We start from the raw sequence: 22468 nt of genomic DNA, 5'->3' as shown, positions 1-22468 counted from the left end.
TATGCGTGTTTATGTCAATCCCGCTAAATTAAACCAATATAATCCAAATATCCCAGACATATGCACAAAGTGTGGAGAAGGAAAGGGAACATTGTTCCATTGCTTTTGGGAATGCGGAGAAATTAGGACATTTTGGGGTGCAATAAAGCAAACTGTGATGGATATTATATCTAAAGACCTTCCTCTGGAACCTTCTTTTATAATTTTAGGCTTATATCCCAAGCACACAGGATATACAAAAAGCGAGAAGCTGTTCATCGATATATGTTTACTACAAGCTAAAATGTTGATTGCACTGCACTGGAAAAGCACAAGAAGACCAAATATTGGACAGTGGGTTAAGCAGATGTTGACTACTCTTCCATTGGAACACATAACGTACTTGCTAAAAGGAAAAAAGGACTCGTTTGAAAGTATTTGGAGACCTTTCATGCTTTTCGCAGAAAGCATACACTTAACAGAAGATCAAGAGGAGGACGACGTTCATGAATAATTTTACAATCAGTGATCTGCTTGTTGGGAGATGGTTGGTCTCTGTTACTTTGTGTCAAAGAGCATTATGGATATATCATTTTATATATGGTAACATTGTATTTTGTGTCTGAGAGGGAGTTCTGCTGTATGTCACTTCAAATTCTAAAAAAGACAATTAAACATATTGTTGGAAAAAAAAAGAGTGACATGACCGTGTCATGAACACATGCCACTGTCATGACACAGTCATGACACATGAACCCTAACCCTAACTTGTCATGACAAAAACCGAACGACACTTACTAAAAGAAGCATTATGTCATAAACGTTTATGACGTGTTTATAATGTTTATGACACGTTCATGACAGTGTCATGTCACTCTTATGTAACTACCTTCAAGTAAAGTGTAACCCAAAGAATAAATATGCAGGGGGATGCCTCATGCCATGTGCTTCTGTATCACTTATTCAGGTTTCAGGGGTCAGGGACACACCTGCATCGTTGAGCCACTTCTCCAGCAATGGCTTGAGTTTGCACATGTTCTTAAAGCTCAGATTCAAGGCCTCAAAGCGAGAGATGGTAGTTTGGCTGAAGTCGTTTCCATACAGCTTCCCCATGGCCAAGCCAACATCGCCCTGGAGAATGGAGGGTGATGGAGAAACATGAAAAATGGTAATACCGGCATCACAATCATTTTTCCCACAGCAAAGATACACCAATAATATGAGTTAACTATTGGTATATGCACCATGAATTTGAGGATGAGAATATCTACAGAATTTGCAAAATAATACTATATATACACACTACATAGAATTGCAAATCTAACAATCAGTGAATCTTTGAGGATCAATCTATTCAGTCTTACACACACACCTGCGTGAAGCCCAGTTTGATACGCCTCTGTTTGAAGGTCTTGGCAAATTGTTCCAGTTCCTCCAGATCGCTAGGCTCCTCCAGAGTGGGGGTATCCAACCGTTTGGGTGGTGTCTGACTGTGGGGCAGGGACTGAATAGGTGTGGCTGCTGTTGTGCGGGTTGGAGTGGCAGGCTGCAGAGAAAATACAAAATGTGATTGTTATTTAAGGATTAGTCAGAAAATGGAATATGTAGAAGAATACAAAAGTGGTAAATAAATTGCACCAGACAAATGTGTGATGTTTTTGTGTTCAAACACCTGGATTACAGCGGGAAACATGTTCAGAACCGCCAGTATAACTGAAACACATTTTTGAGAGTTTGCTTGCATCATTACCAACCTGAGTTGCAAGGGTGATGCATGGTTGAGTCGGCAGGAGGTTAGCTTGGCTTTGAGGTAGTTGAGTTAGAAGACTCTGGGCTTGCAATATGCCTGCAGGGTGAAAGACATGGGAGTTGAGATCAAAAAAAGAATGCTTAAATAACAATCAAATACTTGGAATACATCGCTGTTCTTAATTCTGCATGCAAATCTAACAATGCAAGTGTTTTACTCACCCTGTTGGCCATGCGGTGTCTGTGAGATGATGAACTGAGCGGGCTGCAGTTGCTGCAGTTGTGTGGCGATCGGGTGGCCAGGCTGCACCAGAACAAACTGAGGCAGACTTAAATTCTGCTGCTGTAGCTGCTGCAAGAAAAATAAAAATAAAATATCACTACATTCATGTCGGGAAATTAGCCGTTTATAACACAGCATATCTCCACAGCATCGTAACTATGAACTCACACATAACACAAGTTTAGCTGGGGCACCAATACAACTGTAAAACAAACATACTAATTTAGTTTGTTGTCAGACTATACCATCAATTACAATATTGTCTTTGTCAAAAAGGGTAAACAATTAACCGAATAATTAATATATCCCAACCAATGTTGAATTTGTATTTATTTATTTATTTATTTGCAGTAACATAGTTCAGTACGGCTGTGTTTATTAAGAAGGAGTTCTTTAGTTCATAGTCAGCACTCCTATTTATGTAATAGTTAGTCTAGTCTGAAACCAAACATAAGTTATTTATATTTTATTATTAATGCCATATTATCCACATTTCAGTTAGTGAACAGCTGCCTCATTTGCCTCCAGAAAGACAGTCAGCAGCTGATTCAAGTACTAAAAAAAGTCATATGTTGGTCTACTACAGACTCCTCATCTACATCATAAGTATTCTCTGTTTATAACCATTGTTCAAATAAGATACAGTATGTTCAGAAATACCTAACCCTAGAGGTTTATATTTACTGCAAATCATTTCACAAAATACAATAAATACTAATTCAAATTATTATTATTATTATTATTATTATTAGACATTTATAAAGCCAGATGTAAACTGTCTCGGTTTAGGTTTTAACACAGAATAAAAACTTGGCCATACCAAGCATTTATATGGTACATAACCCTAATACAGCGTTTTCATCATCAATCTTCTCATGGGTTTTTTAAATCAAGTTAAAATTACATATACTGTAAGTCCTGTATTGCTTTGGAAACTAACTGTTCCACTAAAACAGGCTGTAAGTATCTAAATCAGCGTCAGTATAAAACATTTTAGGGCTGTGAGTTTACATACAGGGAGTTTTGATATAATATTCTTTAAGGATTTGTAGAAACAGAAACATGGGTGATTGTGTCTTACAGAAGCGATCTGGATGGGCTGTGACAGGGGCAGCTGGGTAATGGGTGTGGCTGCGGAGGCCGAGATGCTGGCCCCAGTGGTGTTGTTCTGCTGGTTAGCTGAATGCTGCACGGCTGCAGCCAGGAGTTGAGCTTGGGCCTGCTGGATCAACATCTGCTGCTGCGCTGGGGTCAGGGTCAACTGAAGAGCCAAGAGACAGAGACAGACATGGGCAGACAGAAAGGGAGAGACAGAGGGACGCAGTAGTGATAAGAGGTCAGAGAGAGAGAGAGAGGGGAATATAGAGAAAGTAAGTAGCGTTTGGCAAATCAGTTTTATGTTGTATCATAGAGATCGGATGAGTTAGTGTTGTCACGATACTTGAGTTTTGGCTTCGGTATCCATGAACTTTAATATCTGACGTAAACATAACTACGACAATGCCGCAGGGGGATATTACAAAAACGTGTGTTGCATAAAAGATTTGTGACACGTTTTACACACATGTTGGCCAGGAATAAATCTTCATCAAGTGCAATAAATTAAACTCTTAATTTATTCCTGCCTTGCTCCAGTTTTATCATCAACAACAACAACAGTTGCCAACAGTTGTATAAATTGCTGCTTTACTGTCATGAAGTAGGCCGCAGCTCTGTCTATTCCGATTTCCTCTTTTGCGTTATTATTCCAATTTGTATGAACACACCCTTACAGACAATGGAGAAGTGGGGTCACCATCACGCTAAATACTGACTGTTAATCCACATGTCTCTATTGAACTTGACCTTTCACAAAAGGTATCAAAGTAGTTTTGAAGCCGTCGTTATCGTGGCAACACTAGTATGAGCCCTAGACAGGAAAATGGAGAGAAGACTCATGCAGCTGAGCAAAGGCACAAGTGCAAATGAGAACGTTGATGTCATGTTCAAAGTCAAATCCACATGCACAGTAAACACTCCCGCATAGCATAATAGCAGCCGCATTCAAGCCATTCGGCCTTTTTAACTACAGTATGGCCTCAAGAAGAACATGAGTGGATATGGAATGTTTCATGTGGTTGGCCTGACAATGAGTGCACAGACACATCAAGGCTACGTCCAAACCCATCCCTCCATTTTCTGTAATGGACAAATTTGGACATAGCTGAACAACCACTGAGATGAACAGGCAGACACAGAAGCCACAGAATCAGGGCAAGCGATCATTTCATCACCCTATCGTTCATCCAGGGTTGATCATGTCGAGGTGTGACCCCCAGATGCATGGCTACGACTAGGTTTTAACTAAAGCAGTGAGGCAACAGGCGACTTACTCCTGCAATCTGTCCCCCGGCCAACATTAGCTGGGTTTGAGGCAATACGCTCTGCTGGACGGAGGTCGGAAGCGCACTCGAGTCTTCCGACTTAGACTAGTGGAGGTGAAGCAAAGAGTGAGGCTTAGAGGAAATCTTCCTACAGGTGTAACTTGAGCATTGTTGACAGCATAAGGTCAAATAAGTCTCTTAATGTCATGTCATAGTTGTATAAAAATAACAATACTCAGAATGTTTTAACTGAAAGCAATTTGAAAGGATGTTTAATTCAGACCAAAAAGAACAGTCTAAATAAAATAAGCGTAGGTAAGACTACAAAATACAATGAAACATGAAATCTCTGTGCTACCTGAACAGAATTTTGAGAATGAGCCTTTAGTCTTTGAGCAGCGAGAGGGATTTGAATTAAAAAGGAAGTGAGAAATTGGGTATTTAAATGTGCTGCAGCCTTCAGAGACAGGGAAAGTGAATGGGAAGGGAGGGGAGAGTTGAGATGCTAATTAAAATAACTGTTATGCAGTGCATGTAAATTCTGCATAGATTTGCATATTCTCCGCCATCTGTTTCCGAGCAACCGCAGAGCAGCTAATTAGCATACAGGGTTGATTAATCTGCCGTGTTGCCAGGCGACACAAGGAAAGACTGGCTCATTTAAATGAACTCCTTCTGCTTGTGCACATGTGAGAGCAGATGCGCAAACCTCTGTTCACAACTTCCGACTTTATTTCATTGCAAAACTATAATTAAGATGTTTCACAAGACAAAAACATTATCTGTAGGACACACTCCTTACATAAAAATAGGACAACAAAAGGTAAAGTCTGTGATGGTGTGCATCATGTGTTACCTGTTGGAGGAGGGCTTGTGCATGTGCATTGGTGATTGTACTTGTGGTTGGCACCGTCTGCCTCTGAAAGTCAAACCCATTGATTTGGATTCCTGAGGACAGAAATACAGTTAATGAAATGTGCTGTCAGAGGAACAGAGAAGGTGTTTATTATTGTGGTTTAACTGGCAACATAATCTCCGCTGTTATTGGTTTAACACAAAAATGAGGAACACAATACTAGAAGCCCACTGTGAACCTGCAGAAGCATACTTAAGGAGAACATACTGTACTGCTGTCAGGTGCAAGAAAGAACACTTTTCTTTTCTTTTTTTTAAAAAAAAGGGACAGCATATGTAACTGTGATGGTGACCCAAAGATGTTACACATCTGCATACATCTGTTTGAATGCAGGTTGGTAAATCACAGAATTAAATATTAACACTATGGGCTTCAACAAAAATTGCAAGCATTAATGTTTAGCTACTTAATTCAGCCTTACACAATAGGAATATAAAGATGAGCATTGAATCTACCATGTTCACTCTAGGTTTGATAATTCATATCACAGAATCACTGAGACAGAGCAAATTAGTGTGATATTCATAGGCACAAGTGAGGGAAACTGCTCTGAGGTAAACATTTCATTTGACAAAGAGGACTGCTAACAAGGATTTTGGAAAGCTGCCATTATTTTTTTTAATGAGTCAATAATACAAAGTAGTGAGCTTTTCCTGATTTGTACTGGAAAGAATTTTTTTTTGGTGTGAATTTGAAACCTGTTGAATGGGGTAACACTCTGCACATCCTGATTTAAAAAAAGTAACAAACAAAAAAAGAGCTGGAAGTCACTCACCGGTGTTCCCGTCACCACTTTCCATTGCACATTTAGTAGTTTCTGACTGAATATTCACTTTAGCATCTGGAAGAGCCAGACAGAGACAGATAGTGAGACAAACTCACACCCACTGCCAGTAAAAACATGACAACCCTGTCTCAATGATTTGAGGAGTGCTCTCACTTTTGTCACCTGAGTATATCCAATAAGTGCATAAGCAGTAATCTTCCATCTCACACAAGGACGCCAAGCAACAACAAAAACCAACTGAGCTTCATCACAACCTCATCAAAAACTCACCCGCTCTTGCCCCACCTGTGTTTTCCAGCATGGTTGCAAAACCTATCATGGAAAATTGCCTTCGCCGGGCAAACCCAGCACTCTGTTCCTCCTCCCACTCCTGCCTCTCTTCACTCTCCAATGGTCAGCAGGGAGCAGAGTTCAATACAGCCAGAGCTACACACAGACACAGTGGCACTGTCCACCGCACAGTTCACTGAACAACACTGGGATACGCACACTGGGAAAGCCAACAGGGTTTAGGCAAACAGCTCTCCTTCCCTCTCTGCACTCTTTTCTTATAACTCTGCCCCTCTCCCTTTTTCGTGCCTACTTTGCACTCGCTCTCCCTCCCTCCCTCCCTCTCTCTCCCTCCCTCCCTCCCTCCCTCCCTTCCCCTCGCTCGTGTGCCAAGATTGTCTGTACTTCTGAAAAAGTTAAACCTCTTGCTGGAATGAAACAAACGACAAGTGCAGCTGGCAGCCTCCTCCAACTCTAGCCCCCCTCCCCCCCTCCTCCAACTCTATAATGAAGCATAATCAGTATTCAGCTGATTAAAGCCGTATGCAAATCTGCCCCTGCCTCGTTAGCAATGCAAGGCTTTGAAGTCCTGCGAGCGACGCATTTCACACCGGGCTCTGAAAGCTTTCTGCATAATTTAAACCCCTATAAATATTTATCAGCTCATTAGCATATTAATTGGATGGCTTTTGGAGGACGATAAAAAACAGGGGAATAAGGACGACACAGAGAGGGGGGGGAAAAGTGCTCAAACTAGCACTTGGCGCTGCACAGGGAGGGGAGGCAGCGGCACAAGACCAATTATTGCGTGAGTCCACAGCTAAAAAGTAATTAGCTAAGAGCAGGTAAAGGTCTGAAGATATCCCAGAATGCAATGTGAGGCCTGTCGGCAGTGGTCTTGACATGTTAGCAAGGCGGACCGCATTAATAGAACGTCTAAGACTACTCGTTTTGGAGTATCTCCAGGAGTCATGGAGACTGGGCCTAACTACTAAAAAAGGGGGGTCTGTGGTATGAGTGGGAGGGGGACTCGCTCAATCGGAAATAAATAACTCCACATTAATCCACCACAAGCCTGTCATTACTGCTAGACCCCCTGTGGCTAAAGCATTCCTCAGCGAGCAACTACAGAGAGTGGGTGGCGGGCTGTTGCTGTCTATGTTTATGAAGTGTTTGGGGATTAGCATATTTAGATTAGCTTTACATTCCATTAGTATTTCATTTTGGAGCCCTTTTAAATTCATTTCCAGCGTCCTCTAAGTCGTCCAAGAGTTAATACAGCGGGGAAACGGCACTGCTATGGTGATGCACAGGTGTCCAGTGAATCAGAATGACTGGACAGGAATGCATGGCTGTATTGTGGTCTACAGGGGCTTAACTCTAACTGCTCCTGCATAAAGCTTTAATCAACTTCTTCACTTATCCGGCTGCCTGACCAACAGCATTTAAATAATGGATGACCAGATCAAACAATGCAAAGAGGGCAGGGTTGCGTTAACATAGTACGTATTGAAAAACAAACAGACCTTTATCAGCAGCAATGAGAACATGAGGGGCACATCTTAAGTCACCAAGTAATGTTGGCAGCTGTTGGTAAACAGCAGTGTACTTTTATGACGAACAACCAGAGACATTAAACCAGTGGTTCCACAATATTTCTTTCATTTCCCCCGAAATGCCCTGTCAAATAAGTTCAAATAGACTGCCCCTTCATCAACACTACTCATCATGTTCCAGGTGTGTTAGTTTGAACTGATTATAAACCGGACTAATATTATTAAATAAGAGAAGGTTTTGTCTTGTTTTGTCTGACAAAAAAAATTACATTATTTATAATGTAAAGTATATAAACATACATATTTTTCTCGGTTTCCTTTTTTAGTGGGTTTGGCTAAAAAAAAACGACACTACCACCACTTGGTGTGACAGCAGCTAGATAGTTCAACCACTTCCCCATTATTTTTAGATCTCTATTTCTACCTTTCTGCTTGCATGCTACCTGAGTTTCACAAACTGTGACCCACACTAGTGATGTAAAGGTGTTATAACTGTGCAATAGACTTATTGTAGCTGGTAGTTTATTGATTATTCTTTTTTTTTTTTTATTTGGAGTATCCGTAAGGCTATGAAATGTCAAAAAATTCCCACTAAAACCCAAGGTGACGCCTGCAAATGCCTCGTTTTGTCAACCAAAGGCCCAAAACCCCAAGATATTTATTAAGTTCACTGTGACATGTCAAAGTAAAGCATCCTAATCCTCACATTTTAAGTTGTGTAACTTGAAAATGTTTACATAATGTTGTACATTATACTCCATACCACTCTCCGCTGTTGAACCCTTCAAACAACGCAGTGTTTGGTTAAAGTCCAGCTTACTCTATGGTTAAACAAGACGGATCCATTAAAGATGCCACATTACTGTATTACAGAAAGACTGACCCTGCTGTGGAACAATGCATTACACAAATATCCTGCAAAGAGAATTTGAACTAGGTATCCCATTAGCACTGTAATATGGGAAGGCTGGCTGAATACTGCAGAGCCGTTAATGTGAGCAGAGAGATTCAACATGAGACAGAGCAAAACTTAATTAGCACATTCACATTCTGCCCTACTATCTATATTCTTCATCTTAAACACAGAATACATCAAGACCACTTTTCCAAATCTGGACCACTTTGAGCACTAAGCCGGTTTTGGGATGTTCAGGATGTATGGTCACGGCAGATAATCTTTCAATTTGAGGAAGTTAATAACCAAACAACCTAAAGCCTGCTGGTTAAAGCAGAATCAGCACGACTATCCAAAGTATTTAAAATAGCTTTTAATACTAGTAAAAAACCAACACAATCTGACAACAGATAGTACAAAAAGCAACACTGGACTGAGTCTACAAATGAACAAAACACAGTGCAGTGTAATTTGATGAGGGGTAATGAAGCTAACACCACTGTAAGCTACTGTGGTATCTCTTGGGTGGTCATAAGCCAACTGTCTATAGGCTAGGTGGAAAATCCAGTTTAACTAAATTAAAGTGAAGTCTGTAGGAAGTGATGAGTACAAATATTCAGCTACTTCCAAGTGGTTAGTCATGATTCACTACTACAATTTGATGGTGCAGAAAGCCTGAATTCACATTTAAATTCACCATTTAGGAAGCTGATTATGAGCTGGTTATTAATGTGGTGTGTGTTTCACTTTCTTGTAACAGCACTTTTTTTCAGATTTTACCAGATGCCCTTTCTGTTAACTGCAAAACTCTCCCACTTTTGCCTCATCTATTTAAAGAAAGCACATTATTGCAACTGCAGAACAACATTTTTATTAGACTGAATATTTAAAGCTGTAGCATGTTCGAAATTGTTTGTAACATAAAACGCTCTTGAAATTCTGAGTCATCAGGGACAACATGCCAATTGTTGCTTGTAAAATGCATCCACCTCTGTCTACTTTTCCCAAAACCCCTCCATTTTGTAGATTATCTCTTGTACCCTCACCTGTACCTATAGGTATAAAAAAAAAAAAAGCTTTCAATACGTTTACCTCTTCCAAATGTTTAGCTGATTTAACAGGTTAGTATGTTGTCATTTGTCTTAGGAACCCTTTTCTTTTTTTTTTCTTTTTTTACAAATAGTAGCCAATATTCAGCCAAATGTCTGCTTCACCATATTCATAATAGGGCATTTTGGCAAGACAGATCACCAGAAACAAGTAGTTATCCGTTTTGAGCACACCACACAGTTCTGATTAGTTCTGATTTTCTTTCTCCACAGTGAAAAAGCTTGTCTGCCTTCTCAGTACTTTGAGATGGCATGTCCTGCATGTATTACTGCAAATGATGCATTATTCATAACAACTGTGTTTACATCAATGAATATTCATGATGGAACTACAAGGCTGAAATGAGGGTGGAACTGAAAAAATGATTAAATGAGAAGTATTATGAGAGTAGTAGAATAAGTGTGTGGATGACAGAATAATTTTGCGTCTGTTCTTTAAGTAGCCCAGTTTAATAAGTAAATTTTATATATTTTTAAGTAAGCCAGCCTATCTCCAGACAGTGGATATAATTTCACAATATACTAACAAACTCATTTTCTTGGCTTGGCTTAATATTCAGGATATAATTTAGTATAGCGACATATGTATCGCATATAAACAAATTGCCCTGTAATGTTTTCTCAGAACAATGCAGGGAGGGTATGAATTAAGTGTGTTTCTGTTACAAGGAATACAATCTAAAAGCACCAGTAGGGCCCAAGACATAATGCTGAATTTGATTATTAAAACAAACCAATCCATTAAACATCCTGTTTTGACTTGCAAAGATAGGTGTAACAACTGCATAAGCTCTATACTGAATATAATACAACAATAGTCAACATGGTCATAGACATCTCACCATCTAGAAACACCTTTTCGCGATCTTTTGTGTAAAAGAAACTTGAACTGTGAAGTACTAAAAACGAAAAGATGATTGTATATGACAGAACAAAAGCCCATCCTCTGTAGAGTTACTACAATAGACTGATTCGTTTAAAAACACTAAACTGAACTACAGTTTAAAAAAAAAAAAAAATACTGCCATCAAGCTGTGTCTTGCCCGGCCATGAAACAGGCAGAATGAATAGTAAGAATGTCCTGCCTGTTATTATTGTGGCTTTCCGGAAGTGGGCCTCACTACCCCTCCCTGTGCCTTGGGGGGATACACAGGTACAATCTCTGTATTCAGCACAGAGTAGACAGACTCGGTCAAAACTCCTGCAACAACGAAGGGTATACAAGATATACACTAAGTTTTCAAAACTGCTCAGTAAAGAGCAATAAAAAGTTGTACAAATAAATAAATATTATAATGAGATATATTAACAGTTAGTTAACAGCCACCAGCACCAACGCCAGACTACTCCCACTTCACGTAAAAAAAAGTGCTCGGCCAAACTTCAATCAAACTGTAAAACTATAACTTCAACGCTGGCGAGGCAAGAAACCCAGCACTATTGACATCATTTACAACAGCTAACCGCAACAATCCTGTTTGTATTTTAGTTTAAATAAATGAACGCTAACGTAAAGTTAGCTTCTGAACGACTGGACCAAGTTAGAGGAGGCAGCCAGTTAGCCATTCGGAGGACAACCGTTTCAAATGTGATTAGACGAGGCCATATTTTACAAACACTTCAGTCAATATCGACATGAAGTGTTGACATGCAGTTATTGTGCCGCGCAGGGTGAGCTCCAGCTCATCGTCGGTTGATGGGATATGCTGAACTCGCACTCTGGTTCAGGCAGGCCCGCATGAATAACACAACAGGCTGCTGTGGCTCCACTGCGCCGAGCACAAAAGGCTGAGGGGAAAACGCTCTGCTGCTATAAACCAGGTTGAGCTGAAGCACACCGAGCTGACATCGTGTATTTAACAAAAAAGACAGTCTTGCTCCATTTTGATGTATTCCCTCCAAAGAGCACTTGAAAACAAACAAGCGCAACCACTGCCCGGCTCGCCAAAAATGAATATGCAAACCTCTTTCAAAAGCTCCAGTGTGTGCATCAACACAAAGCCAAGCGTCAGCAGGCGAGCTAACGCTAGCTGTTAGCTGCCTCATTTCAATCAGATTGCGTTCGTGAAATATCTAAACATGTCATATATGAAGCAGAGTCACGTCGGCGATTACTAATAAAATATGCTAAATTGTATTTGTCGACAGAGGTATGAATATGTAGCGGCGTACAGCCGTCTAATCACACAAAGGGGGGAGGCATGTTTCCATGTAATTTGCCGTCGCACTGCAAGAGCTCGTTTCCTCCTCTGTCAAATTACAGTTGGCTAGCGGTGTGTAAACTACAACAGCGCTGGATATCATCCTCATCTGTTAGTCAATCAGCGTTTCATCTGTATTCTGTTTTTCATAAATTGTTAGTAACACAGTTTGAATATGAGTATGAATATGTAAAATGCTGTAATCATTACCTGGTCCTGAACTCTCATCTTGACTCGCTGCTCCTCCGTCCGCCATTTTGAATATTTAACCCAAATCCCAGCCCTGAGCCTACCAGTGAGACACACACACACACACACACATACGCACGGGCACAGACACGCACATGCATACGCACGGGCACAGACACGCGCATATAGTGAGTGTGTGCGGGTTGTTCTTCACTATAGCTTATTTACATACTTAAATAATCATCTAACTTTTCTTACACTGTAAATTTGGACTGGAAAGGGCATGGGCGGATCCGAAATATCTAGAGCCAGCGCACAGGTAGGCTACACTTGTCTTTGAAAACAACAAAATACTCCTTTAAAATAGGCTATAGCTATAACATTGTCAACAACGACCTCTGATGCAGAGACCTGTATTTAAGTGACTCACTACTCAGACTAGTCAATTAAAACCGCTCATTTATAAAGCCAGGGGAACAAACAGAATCTTAAAATGTGTTTCTGACTAAGTTAATAACCCTCAATCTTAATGTGTCATAATTGCGTTAATTATTATCTTTATCTATTATTCAGACCTAGGCATTGAGTCAGGAATAACGGGGTTATGAGCTAATTGTACCCAACAAAAATATGCAGTATTAGTCTACTCCAGATGTAAAACTGAGTTTTAATTGTGGCTAGAAATCTAGGTGCAGAAACATTTAGCTCGTTTTTGGACAGACATTTTGATTAGATTTAAAGAAGTTTCATCTCCAGATTTTTTTTAAATCATACACAAAGCATGAAGCATTAGAATAGGCTAATTGCTGTAGCCTGATGAAAGTTGTGGTTTTCTTTTCCTTTTTTTATGTTGTTTTGTTAGAACTTGTTCAATTAATACAAAGGAAAAAATATGCTTGCGGCACACTTGCACCCACTCATAAGGCCAGAAACCAATTATCTTTTAACATCCATCCTTAAAAAAGAAAACACAAATGAGACTGGTTGTTAAATGTGTTGGTGACCTCACATTGACCAGAGAGAATACATTTCACTTCTCTAATATGAAAGGATGTGAAGTTGGGACACATTTCCTTTTATCCCAGCCACTTCCTGCATTTTGCCCATTTATCTGCACTGCATATACTAAGATAACCCATTCCATAACATCCCCTTCCTTTATACCCCATATGCAGATTAATAGACGGCTCAAAAATGTAAATTTTTAAAGGACGGTCTGCACCTTTTTTTTTTTTTTTTGCATATATATACCCCTTTTATTGCAAATCACAAATACTTAAGATGATGATTTTATAAATTGAAAGATCCAGAAAAACAATATTAAGCAGACCTTGAGAGAATGACTATTCAAGGGCACCCAGATATCTCAGTTGGTAGAGCGAGCGCCCATATGTAGAGGTTTACTCCTCGACACAGCGGGCCCAGGTTCGACTCCGACCTGCGGCCCTTTGCTGCATGTCATTCCCCCCTCTCTCTCCCCTTTCATGTCTTCAGCTGTCCTGTCAAAAATAAAGGCCGAAAATGCCCAAAAATGTATCTAAAAAAAAAAAAAAAGAATATTCAAGCTCAACATGCCTTCATGAGTTTTGAACACATTTAAAAACTTTTTAAACTACCTTTGAATGATCTGTATGTGTATGAATATTGTGTTTTAAGACACTATAGGGATCATTATTATCATTAACTGCTTATGGAAGCTTCTAGGTAAGGTTCTAGTTCTTGATAAATACAGTAATAAATGAAATACAAAATGCAGCCCAATAAATAATAATTCTATTTTCTGCTTACAACTATTGTATAATCAGTGAACATCAATTCTGCATTCATGTTTGTCAAAGTTTAAGTATTATCACAAGGTAATGCTATCCGGTATTCTGAAATCAATGCACTTTATCCGCACAGCCATGCAACGACAGTGTAACACTGAAAAAAGTGAATGAAACCAATTGGTTAATGGGGCAGTCCTAAGTTCACTGCATGTCACTTTGTTTTGGTAATTTGAATGATTGCAAATTTGCGCCACTAAGGTACTATTTCAACTGAAGCAGGTCCTGCATTATTCCCTAATGATGTGGCCCTGTCTCGTATTAGGAATCTGTGTCAAAATGTTGTTAATACCCTTATTATTTTAGTGGAAATTGCACTTAACATTGTATATATTCAAAAATAAAAAAGTCAGAAACAAATATAATAAAATTACCATAGACAGAAACACACAGAAAACCTGTTGTAATAGTTGTTCTAGTAAAGTTGCCATGTGTAGTCTACTGTGAGCACTGTACTTGATGGGAGGCTACGCATAGCGGTGTTAATAGAGTCACAACAGATAATGTTTGCCCCAGGGCCTCTTTACAGGTTGATGTGACTGTGCTCAGCTCGAGAAAGTCTGGTAATTAATTTCATACCATATAGAATTGATAAGAAAAATACATTAAATATATATAAAACTGTACAACTGTGAATGATTAAACATGTAAATTCACTGTCGTGGTCCTTGGATTGACCACGAGTAAATGGTTGCCTTTGGATTGGTTATAGTGGTGGCACTTATATGTATTAACAGGCAAATAACAACTTGATTGTGTTGACGATTTTCACACTTTATTCAATTCACTTTAAGGAACATTCACCTCATTGCTTGTATTTATGAATCAAAGAAGGATTTAAAAACAGTGGTGGAAAGTTGATCTCCTTGGACTTCATTTGGGTATTTCCATTTAATGCTTTACAAAATTGCAATTCAGAGAGAAATATTGTACTTTTTACTCCACTACATTTATCAGACAGTTACTGTTCAAATAAAGATTTACATTTAAAAAAAAGATTCAGCAAAAAAATCAGCTTGGGCCCTTTGTCACGTTTCAGATGTTTATGTTGAGATTTTTTCATTTAAATAACTGTTTGAGGCCCAACGAGGTCAAATTATTTAATATTTCACAAAATAGCAAAGATTTGAGACAAGATTTTTGTTTGTTTGGTTTTTAAAGAACATAATAACAATGATAACAATGAGTTTATTAAACTACCCGACAATCTACAAAAGTAAAATGCTGCTTACACATCAAAGAATCACTGCTTTACTTTTGATACTTTAAGCATATTTTGCTGATAATACTAATGTTATTTTACTTAAGTAGGGTTTTGAACATGGGCCTTTCACTTGTAGTGGAGTCTTCCATATTGGTGGCTTTACTTCGGTAAAGAATCTCAGTATGTCTTCCATCACTGTTTATGTAAAAGGAGCAATATTATTGCTTAATTGCGTCATTTTTTTGTTTGGGAGCGTATTGGGTTTATCTTTTCAGTCCATTGAGTAGTTTGTCCCTTTTACCCTTTTAGAGATATACAATGTTCTCTCACACACAACAAATGGTTAAAGTATTCAGTTTTTCATAGGCTCGACTGAATACTTAAACACAGCTGACTTTTTGGCTCACATGCATCATTGTCCAGGGTCAAGCCTAGAAATCTGCAACCTCATGCCACCAAAGCCACTGAATGAGCACACTTTCTTGATACCAAAGCCAAATCTCTCCTAATACACTGAGTCATCATATTTTTACTCCACAGCGCTGTGGAGATAGGTGAGACTATCATATTTTAAAACCAAACCAGAGGTCCATTTCCACTTCACACCTTCTGCCTTTCATCTCAGCTCCCACCACACTAAGTTAAAGCAACAGGATCAAAGTTCGGTATTAGTTCAATTACATTTGTGTTCTTTGTATTGTTTGTGCTGTGATAGAAATACAGACGAGCGATTATCCTTTTGCATTCAACACATGCAACGACACTACCAGTGCAATACTGCAGCCTGCAGGTCAAACTGAGTACAACACCAGATGTGGATACACCATATAGCACCCCACGTAACTTTTAGGATGGTCAAAATCCATTGAAATGTCGAGCAACCTAGTTACTGAATGTGATGAGTTAAATTATTTATTTCAAATTGGCTTTATTCTTTTTTGTACATTTTTGTTGACATTAGTTTGACATTTTAATGATTTTCTCTACTGCAGTTAACTAATTTAGTAAATGTATTTGTCTTTGTTTACTGTATCAGGGATGAATTGTATATTTATCTGTCTTTGTGTGTTAATTTAATGATTTGAGTCCTTTTTGTTGTAGCCCCCCACCCCCTATCACATATACATTTCTAATATGCAGGTGTAAACAAGGTTATACCAGATCAATGATTGGCCCTCTGGGTGACATGTGACCTGTAGCCGTTGACTTATTACCTGGAAAAGTCAACATCTTCTCCATACCTGGGAGTTCACAGTGAAGGTTAGGCGGGCTCTTGCTCTTGGACTGAGAGCATCAGTTTTAGATTTTGTACTTGCTGTACTTTTTTATCCTCTTTCAGCAATGACATCAAAGAGGCAGTTTGGATGGCGAAAGCTATTTTTGATATTCACAGGTAGGCTTTATGCATGTATTCTTTCTCTTTTCTATTAACTACTGCCACACCTTTATGGTAGTGTCACTGTGTTAATCATTAAACCAACTTCTTGCTACTCAAACGGAAGACCTTAAAGAAGCCTTGAAAGAAACGCACTGTATGTTAGTAATACAAGCAGAGTAGTTGAAGTTGGTCATACTGAAACAAATTTTTCTCTGTCCCCCAAATTACAGTACGTTATAGTTTTATGTATTTAGATAAATAACTATGACTGAGAAAGAGATATCTTTCATTATGTATTTCTTTTTATTTCAGTACTTCCGTGCTGTTGGAGTTTGCAGGTTTCTATTCCAGTGAGCGAATATGAGGTTGCAAGAGGAGATGATATTATTTTGACCTGTTCCTTCATCCCGGCCAGACCAGTCACCAATGCACTTGTCCTCACATGGGATGCTTTCCCTGAGAATGTTGGTGATCCAATGGTGAGAGGTTAAACTATCGCTCCATGCACAACATGTGGATATAACATATTCTTAATATCTCATATTGTGGTAATGCTAAAAGGGAACTCAGATTTTACATATAAAGATGTGTTTCCTGCTACATCCATACATGCTCTGCTGGGCCACGCTACATCCTGTAACGCCCTGCAGCACCCTGATATGACATGAACTACTACGACTACCATTTGAAGTCACTGTTCCATTATTAATGTGACTATTATCGCCACTGTTCATCACATCCCCAACCGGCACCGTCAGACACCGCCTACCAAGAGCCTGGGTCTGTCCAAGGTTTCTTCCCAAGAGGGAGTTTTTCCTTGCCACTGTCACACTGGTCACACTGCTTGCTCTTGAGGGAATTACTGCAATTGTTGGGGCTTTGTAAATTATAGAGTGTGGTATCGACCTACTCTATCTGTAAAGTGTCTCGAGATAACTCGTGTTATGATTTGATACTATAAATAAAATTGAATTGAATTGAATAGTTTACTCGTCACAGGGAGTGCCACTCAGCCTGTGAACACAGTTGTATAATGTCTTCTGCGGCTCTATGCCGAATCTCGCGTAGGGGTTGAGACTACAAAATTATAACAGAAAGTAAAACTGGGGGCATGGAGTGTGAAAGACGTGTTTACACGACAGGGAGTGTCTCCAGTTGAGCTGCGGAAGTGTAGGATCTAGCATTTTTGGAGCTCTGGTGCAAGTTTATAGTAGTAGCATACTAAATTGCTGGAGTATGACTTTAATAAACAACCTACTATCAGGAACATATAATGTTTATATTATTGTGTACATTACAATCTATTAACATTCTCAGACTAGTGTATATAGACTATATTCATATCAAGACTGTGGCATTGTCCTTTGCTATAGTGAGTAACAGTTTCTATAAGAAAATGTCCTGTGCTTTACTGAATGTGACACTGGGCAAGTTCCAAATTTAGAGCATACAAGTTCCTCCCAACAGTTTATAGCCTAGTGGTTATGACCTTTGTCCTTTGATAAAGACTGCCTCGACTTGCACATAACCCACTGCTGCACACATCAGATGGTGACAAGACGAAGAATCTATGCTACCATTTTTAATACAGCAGAACTTTACACTAAACACTTTACATTATTTTGTAATTTTGATGAATTGGATAAATAGTTATGATAAATTGCGCAGAAGATAATTTATCAATGAAAAAGTTGTGGCAAAAATGAAGGTGATGACTGAAAATGAAACTGAAGAATGACTCTAATAATCAATACTATCTACACACATTTAGAAGATATAGGGCTGCATTTATTAATCTAAAGATTATTTTCTTGATTCATCATTTTGTCTATAAAATTTCAGAAAACAAATGCCCACGACAAGTTGTGTATAGTCTAAGGCGAAGTCAAATAATGCCTTTGTCCAACCAACAGGCCAAAATATAAAGATGTATTTACTACAACATAAGATAGACAAAAGCATCAAATTCTCACAATTGAGAAGGTTGAAATGGGCAGTTTGGCATTTTTTGTTTAATTATCGACTTTATTTTAAAATGCTTTTTAAAAGACTGTTATTTTGTAATGGTTTTCTTAACAATAACATTTGTATTTCAAGAAGCTTTTTATTTCATGATGTAACTTCATGACAGTGTTGTCATCATGCTCTCATAGCTCATAGCTTTCAGACAATCATGTACTACCTGCCTCTCTTAAGCTAGCAAGCTCAACAACTTCTTCCAGAGTTAGCACCAGTTAGCTTGAGCAAATAAAATTTTAAATTAATTTTGAACCAACTATCTAGCTGTTGGTGTAAATACATAGGCTACTGTACATACACAGACACGGAAACTAACACATTTTATTCATTTAGCTGAATAAAGGTGCACACTACCTACTTAGCTGGCTAACTAGCTAGGCGAGGTTGTGAGCTTGATTTATTACTCAATATGAAAAAAGCCATTATGAAATAAAACTTGACACAAAATACAAGTGTTATTGCCATAATAAAATGAAACAGGAAAAGGGCATTTATTAATCTTATTTATTTCATAATGTCTTATATTATTTATTTAATATTGGATATTTTGGGGTTCCATACTGTACAGCACCCTCTCTCCTTAAACATGTAATCTCATGGTGAAATGTGGCATCACATTGATTATACTATCACTATGATACTCTTGAATATTAAGTCAGCCTTATTATGATATGATGATTGTATTATTCTGATATCTTGGTAAAATATGTTTATTTATTATTATGGATCTCTAGGACTTGGTGGCCACCTACTTCATAAACAATCCGATTGACATTGCACCTAATTATGAAGGCAGAGCCTTTATGGAGATGGATGGACAAGTGAGTAGACTGCGCTTATCAAAGGTGACCATGAAGGACAGCCGCCGTTACCAATGCAGTGTCATGATCCCCAATGATGATGAGGGAAAAACAGCTGCAACCACTTCCCTTTTGGTCCTGGGTGAGAATTACTTACATGTTTAAGTCTATTAATCTGCCTATTGTGAATAATTATATGTATATCTCCAATCAATTCTGCAAGCAAATTTCTGCAAAGTGATTGTAATTCTTTGTTTTCTCCTAGTGCCTCCCTCTCCGCCGATCTGCAGGATTCAGGGAGAAGCAGCATACTGGCACAACGTCACCCTCACCTGCATGTCTAATGAGGGATCCCCAATACCTGTCTATGAATGGAGGAGCTACAGTGTCAAAAATATTCAAAGACAATTTCCACCTAAGACAATTGAAAGTACGCATTTTAATCCCTGTTTTGAAGCACCAACTTTGGCAGGCTGCTGGAGAGTTTGTTTCCCATCATCAGTGTCAATGTAAAGAATGGCCCATCATCTCAGCTTGGTTTAGCTTGAAATTTTCTTTTGTCATTTTTTTTTGCAGAGGATGGAGTTCTATCTCTCTTCAATATTTCAAGAGACACGTCTGGTTTCTACATTTGCTCATCAACAAATCGAATTGGTTCTGCCAGCTGCAACTTTACTTTAGCTGTGACGCCTGGTGAGCGTTTCAACAAGATTTACCTGCTGAGTGTTTTAACACGATTTACCTGCTAATCTTATCCCTGGACGTGTGAAACCCCCTTGTCTGTCCTTCTTTCTCCCCAGGCAGCATGAACATTGGGTCCACTGCAGGAATAATTGCCGGAGTCCTCGCAGGTCTCGTGTTGCTGGGGATTGTCATCCTCTGTTACTGCAAGAAAAAGGGCAAAAAGGAAAAGTATGCTGAAGGGTACGTGTGATATATCCTGTTTCTGAAACTGCAAACCACCAACAGCAATTATGCTAGTGTATTGATTGATAGTATTAAGTGGCGTTAACAGGTGCTGTAATTAGATCATCAAACAACCTAATTATTAATCTGATTTTCTATTTCTTTTGTGTGTTTTGCCTGCTTGTCTGTTAGTTCCCACAGAGAAGTGGAGTTTTATGACAGAGATGCTCCTGAAGTTGGAAAGCAGTACTGGGATGACAAGTCAACCAGCGAGACACAGCAGGTCAACCAGCAGGAAGACAAAGACGTTGTTCCTCAAAACAATTTCAGCGTAGGAATGGCTGCACACAAGTTGGAGGATGATCAACACAGTTACTATAGTGGTAAAGAAAGGCATGATGGCAAGGGCAGTGATGTTGACTCTCGACGTTACCAGGACGACCAGCAAGATCGCCGTCGTGGAAGTCGTGATCGCCTTGACGATGAACATAGCCATTACAGTGGAAGTCAGGATAGGCTCGATGATCAGCGTAATCGCTCCAGTGGTAGTCGGGATCGCCTTGATGATCAACGTGGCCATTACAGAGGCAGCCGCGATCGCCTCGACGATCAACGCGATCGTTACGGTGGCAGCCGCGATCGCCTCGACGATCAACGCGATCGTTACGGTGGCAGCCGCGATCGCCTCGACGATCAACGCGATCGTTACAGAGGCAGCCGCGATCGCCTCGACGATCAACGCGATCGTTACGGTGGCAGCCGCGATCGCCTCGACGATCAACGCGATCGTTACGGTGGCAGCCGCGATCGCCTCGACGATCAACGCGAACGTTACGGTGGCAGCCGCGATGGCCTTGACGACCGCCGTGAGCGTTCTGGTGCAAGCCGTGATCGCCTCGATTACATTGACGATCAAAACAAAAACAGGTATTAATAACCTTGTGTTACTGAATGTTCTTTTAATGCCCTAAAAAAAATTTTTTTATTGATGCACTGTTTAAGGATTGACTTAGTGCCTGGTCACAACCAAGCAAAAAAAACTGTAAATGACCACGTAAAAGTCAGTGGCCTGGGGAATATAAGGCCTTGATTTATGTCTGAAATTTTGAGGTACTTAATGCTGGTCTGACTGGGTCTTTAAAAAAAGTTCAGAAAAGCACAACTTCCCTGCAAATATACTTCAATCAAACCAAATCAACCTGGTAACTTCTGACTCTGCCACACCTGTCACAGTGTGCTAACATTTCATTTAGCCTGCACTGAATGAAACAACATTGTATGTAGTAGGCTACTGTACAAAAAATAACAAACACGTTTTGTAATGATGTAATGTTTTGATGTCCTGATATAATACATGAGGTGGTGAGAAACACCATGACACAAAGCAGAGGGGCATCTGGAACCTCAATCAATCTGTTTCAGAGGCATATACTGTGGTCAAAGGTCTATGAATGGGTGCCCAGGGTCTTTAATTAAAATGTATACCGATAGTTTCATCATATCATTGTTAGCATTAATATTGTTTGTTAGTTTTTTTCATAAAAACCCGTGCTAAATCACAATGAATGTAAATTGGTCATTGAACACCCCCCAATCATTAATACAATTATTGCTCACACATTGGGGCCACCTATCTACTGCAGTAATTTGGGCAATGTTGTTAAAGCATTGTTTCGGGGCAAAACAGATTATTCTTATGTCACTCCACCATATACAATGTACATTATCTTTGATTTGATCTTTTTAACATATTTTGTGAATAAGTAATATATAATGAGCTAGATTTAAATCCATTTTAAAACCTATTTTTAACGTGTGTTTAAAAACTCTGTGTATAGGTTATTGCATTTTTGCTTTGAATTTGATTTGACTCCAAATTATCTTTGTTTGCACCTTTTCTTGATGCTTTTGTTTGAAATGATTCCCCTTGAATGTAAGAACCGTATTTTGTATGTGAAGCACATTCAAATCGAGTTCAATAAAGAAAGTGGGTCAAATGTTGCAGTTTGTGTGCAGTAAAATTCCTGAAAACTCACAG

General features: G+C 39.2%; 2 protein-coding genes across 2 annotated transcripts in view; one reads left to right on the top strand and one right to left on the bottom strand.

The window, feature by feature from the left end:
* Positions 1–12366, bottom strand: part of pou2f1b (POU class 2 homeobox 1b) — a 16003-nt gene extending 3637 nt beyond the window's left edge. Inside the window, exons 1-9 of the mRNA XM_039818303.1 lie at positions 12319–12366; positions 6066–6131; positions 5231–5322; positions 4384–4479; positions 3093–3272; positions 1951–2080; positions 1734–1825; positions 1352–1525; positions 946–1110 (exon numbers count right to left, since the gene is read on the bottom strand). Of these exons, the coding sequence (XP_039674237.1) occupies positions 946–1110; positions 1352–1525; positions 1734–1825; positions 1951–2080; positions 3093–3272; positions 4384–4479; positions 5231–5322; positions 6066–6131; positions 12319–12364 (1041 nt within the window). The 5' untranslated portion in view covers positions 12365–12366. The remainder of the gene's footprint in view (positions 1–945; positions 1111–1351; positions 1526–1733; positions 1826–1950; positions 2081–3092; positions 3273–4383; positions 4480–5230; positions 5323–6065; positions 6132–12318) is intronic.
* Positions 12367–16555: 4189 nt separating this feature from the next.
* On the top strand, positions 16556–22431 carry gpa33b (glycoprotein A33 (transmembrane), paralog b). Its single transcript, XM_039817255.1, has 7 exons — positions 16556–16720; positions 17018–17184; positions 19459–19666; positions 19790–19954; positions 20101–20217; positions 20325–20448; positions 20623–22431. The coding sequence occupies exons 1-7, from the start codon at positions 16669–16671 to the stop codon at positions 21362–21364; spliced, it is 1575 nt and encodes a 524-aa protein (XP_039673189.1). The 5' UTR covers positions 16556–16668; the 3' UTR covers positions 21365–22431.
* The last annotated feature ends 37 nt before the right edge of the window (positions 22432–22468 follow it).

Source organism: Perca fluviatilis, chromosome 12 (genome assembly GCF_010015445.1).
Source record: "Perca fluviatilis chromosome 12, GENO_Pfluv_1.0, whole genome shotgun sequence".
Taxonomy (NCBI): domain Eukaryota; kingdom Metazoa; phylum Chordata; class Actinopteri; order Perciformes; family Percidae; genus Perca; species Perca fluviatilis.
Note: the sequence above shows the minus strand (reverse complement) of the source record. Positions and strands in the feature narration are given on the sequence as shown.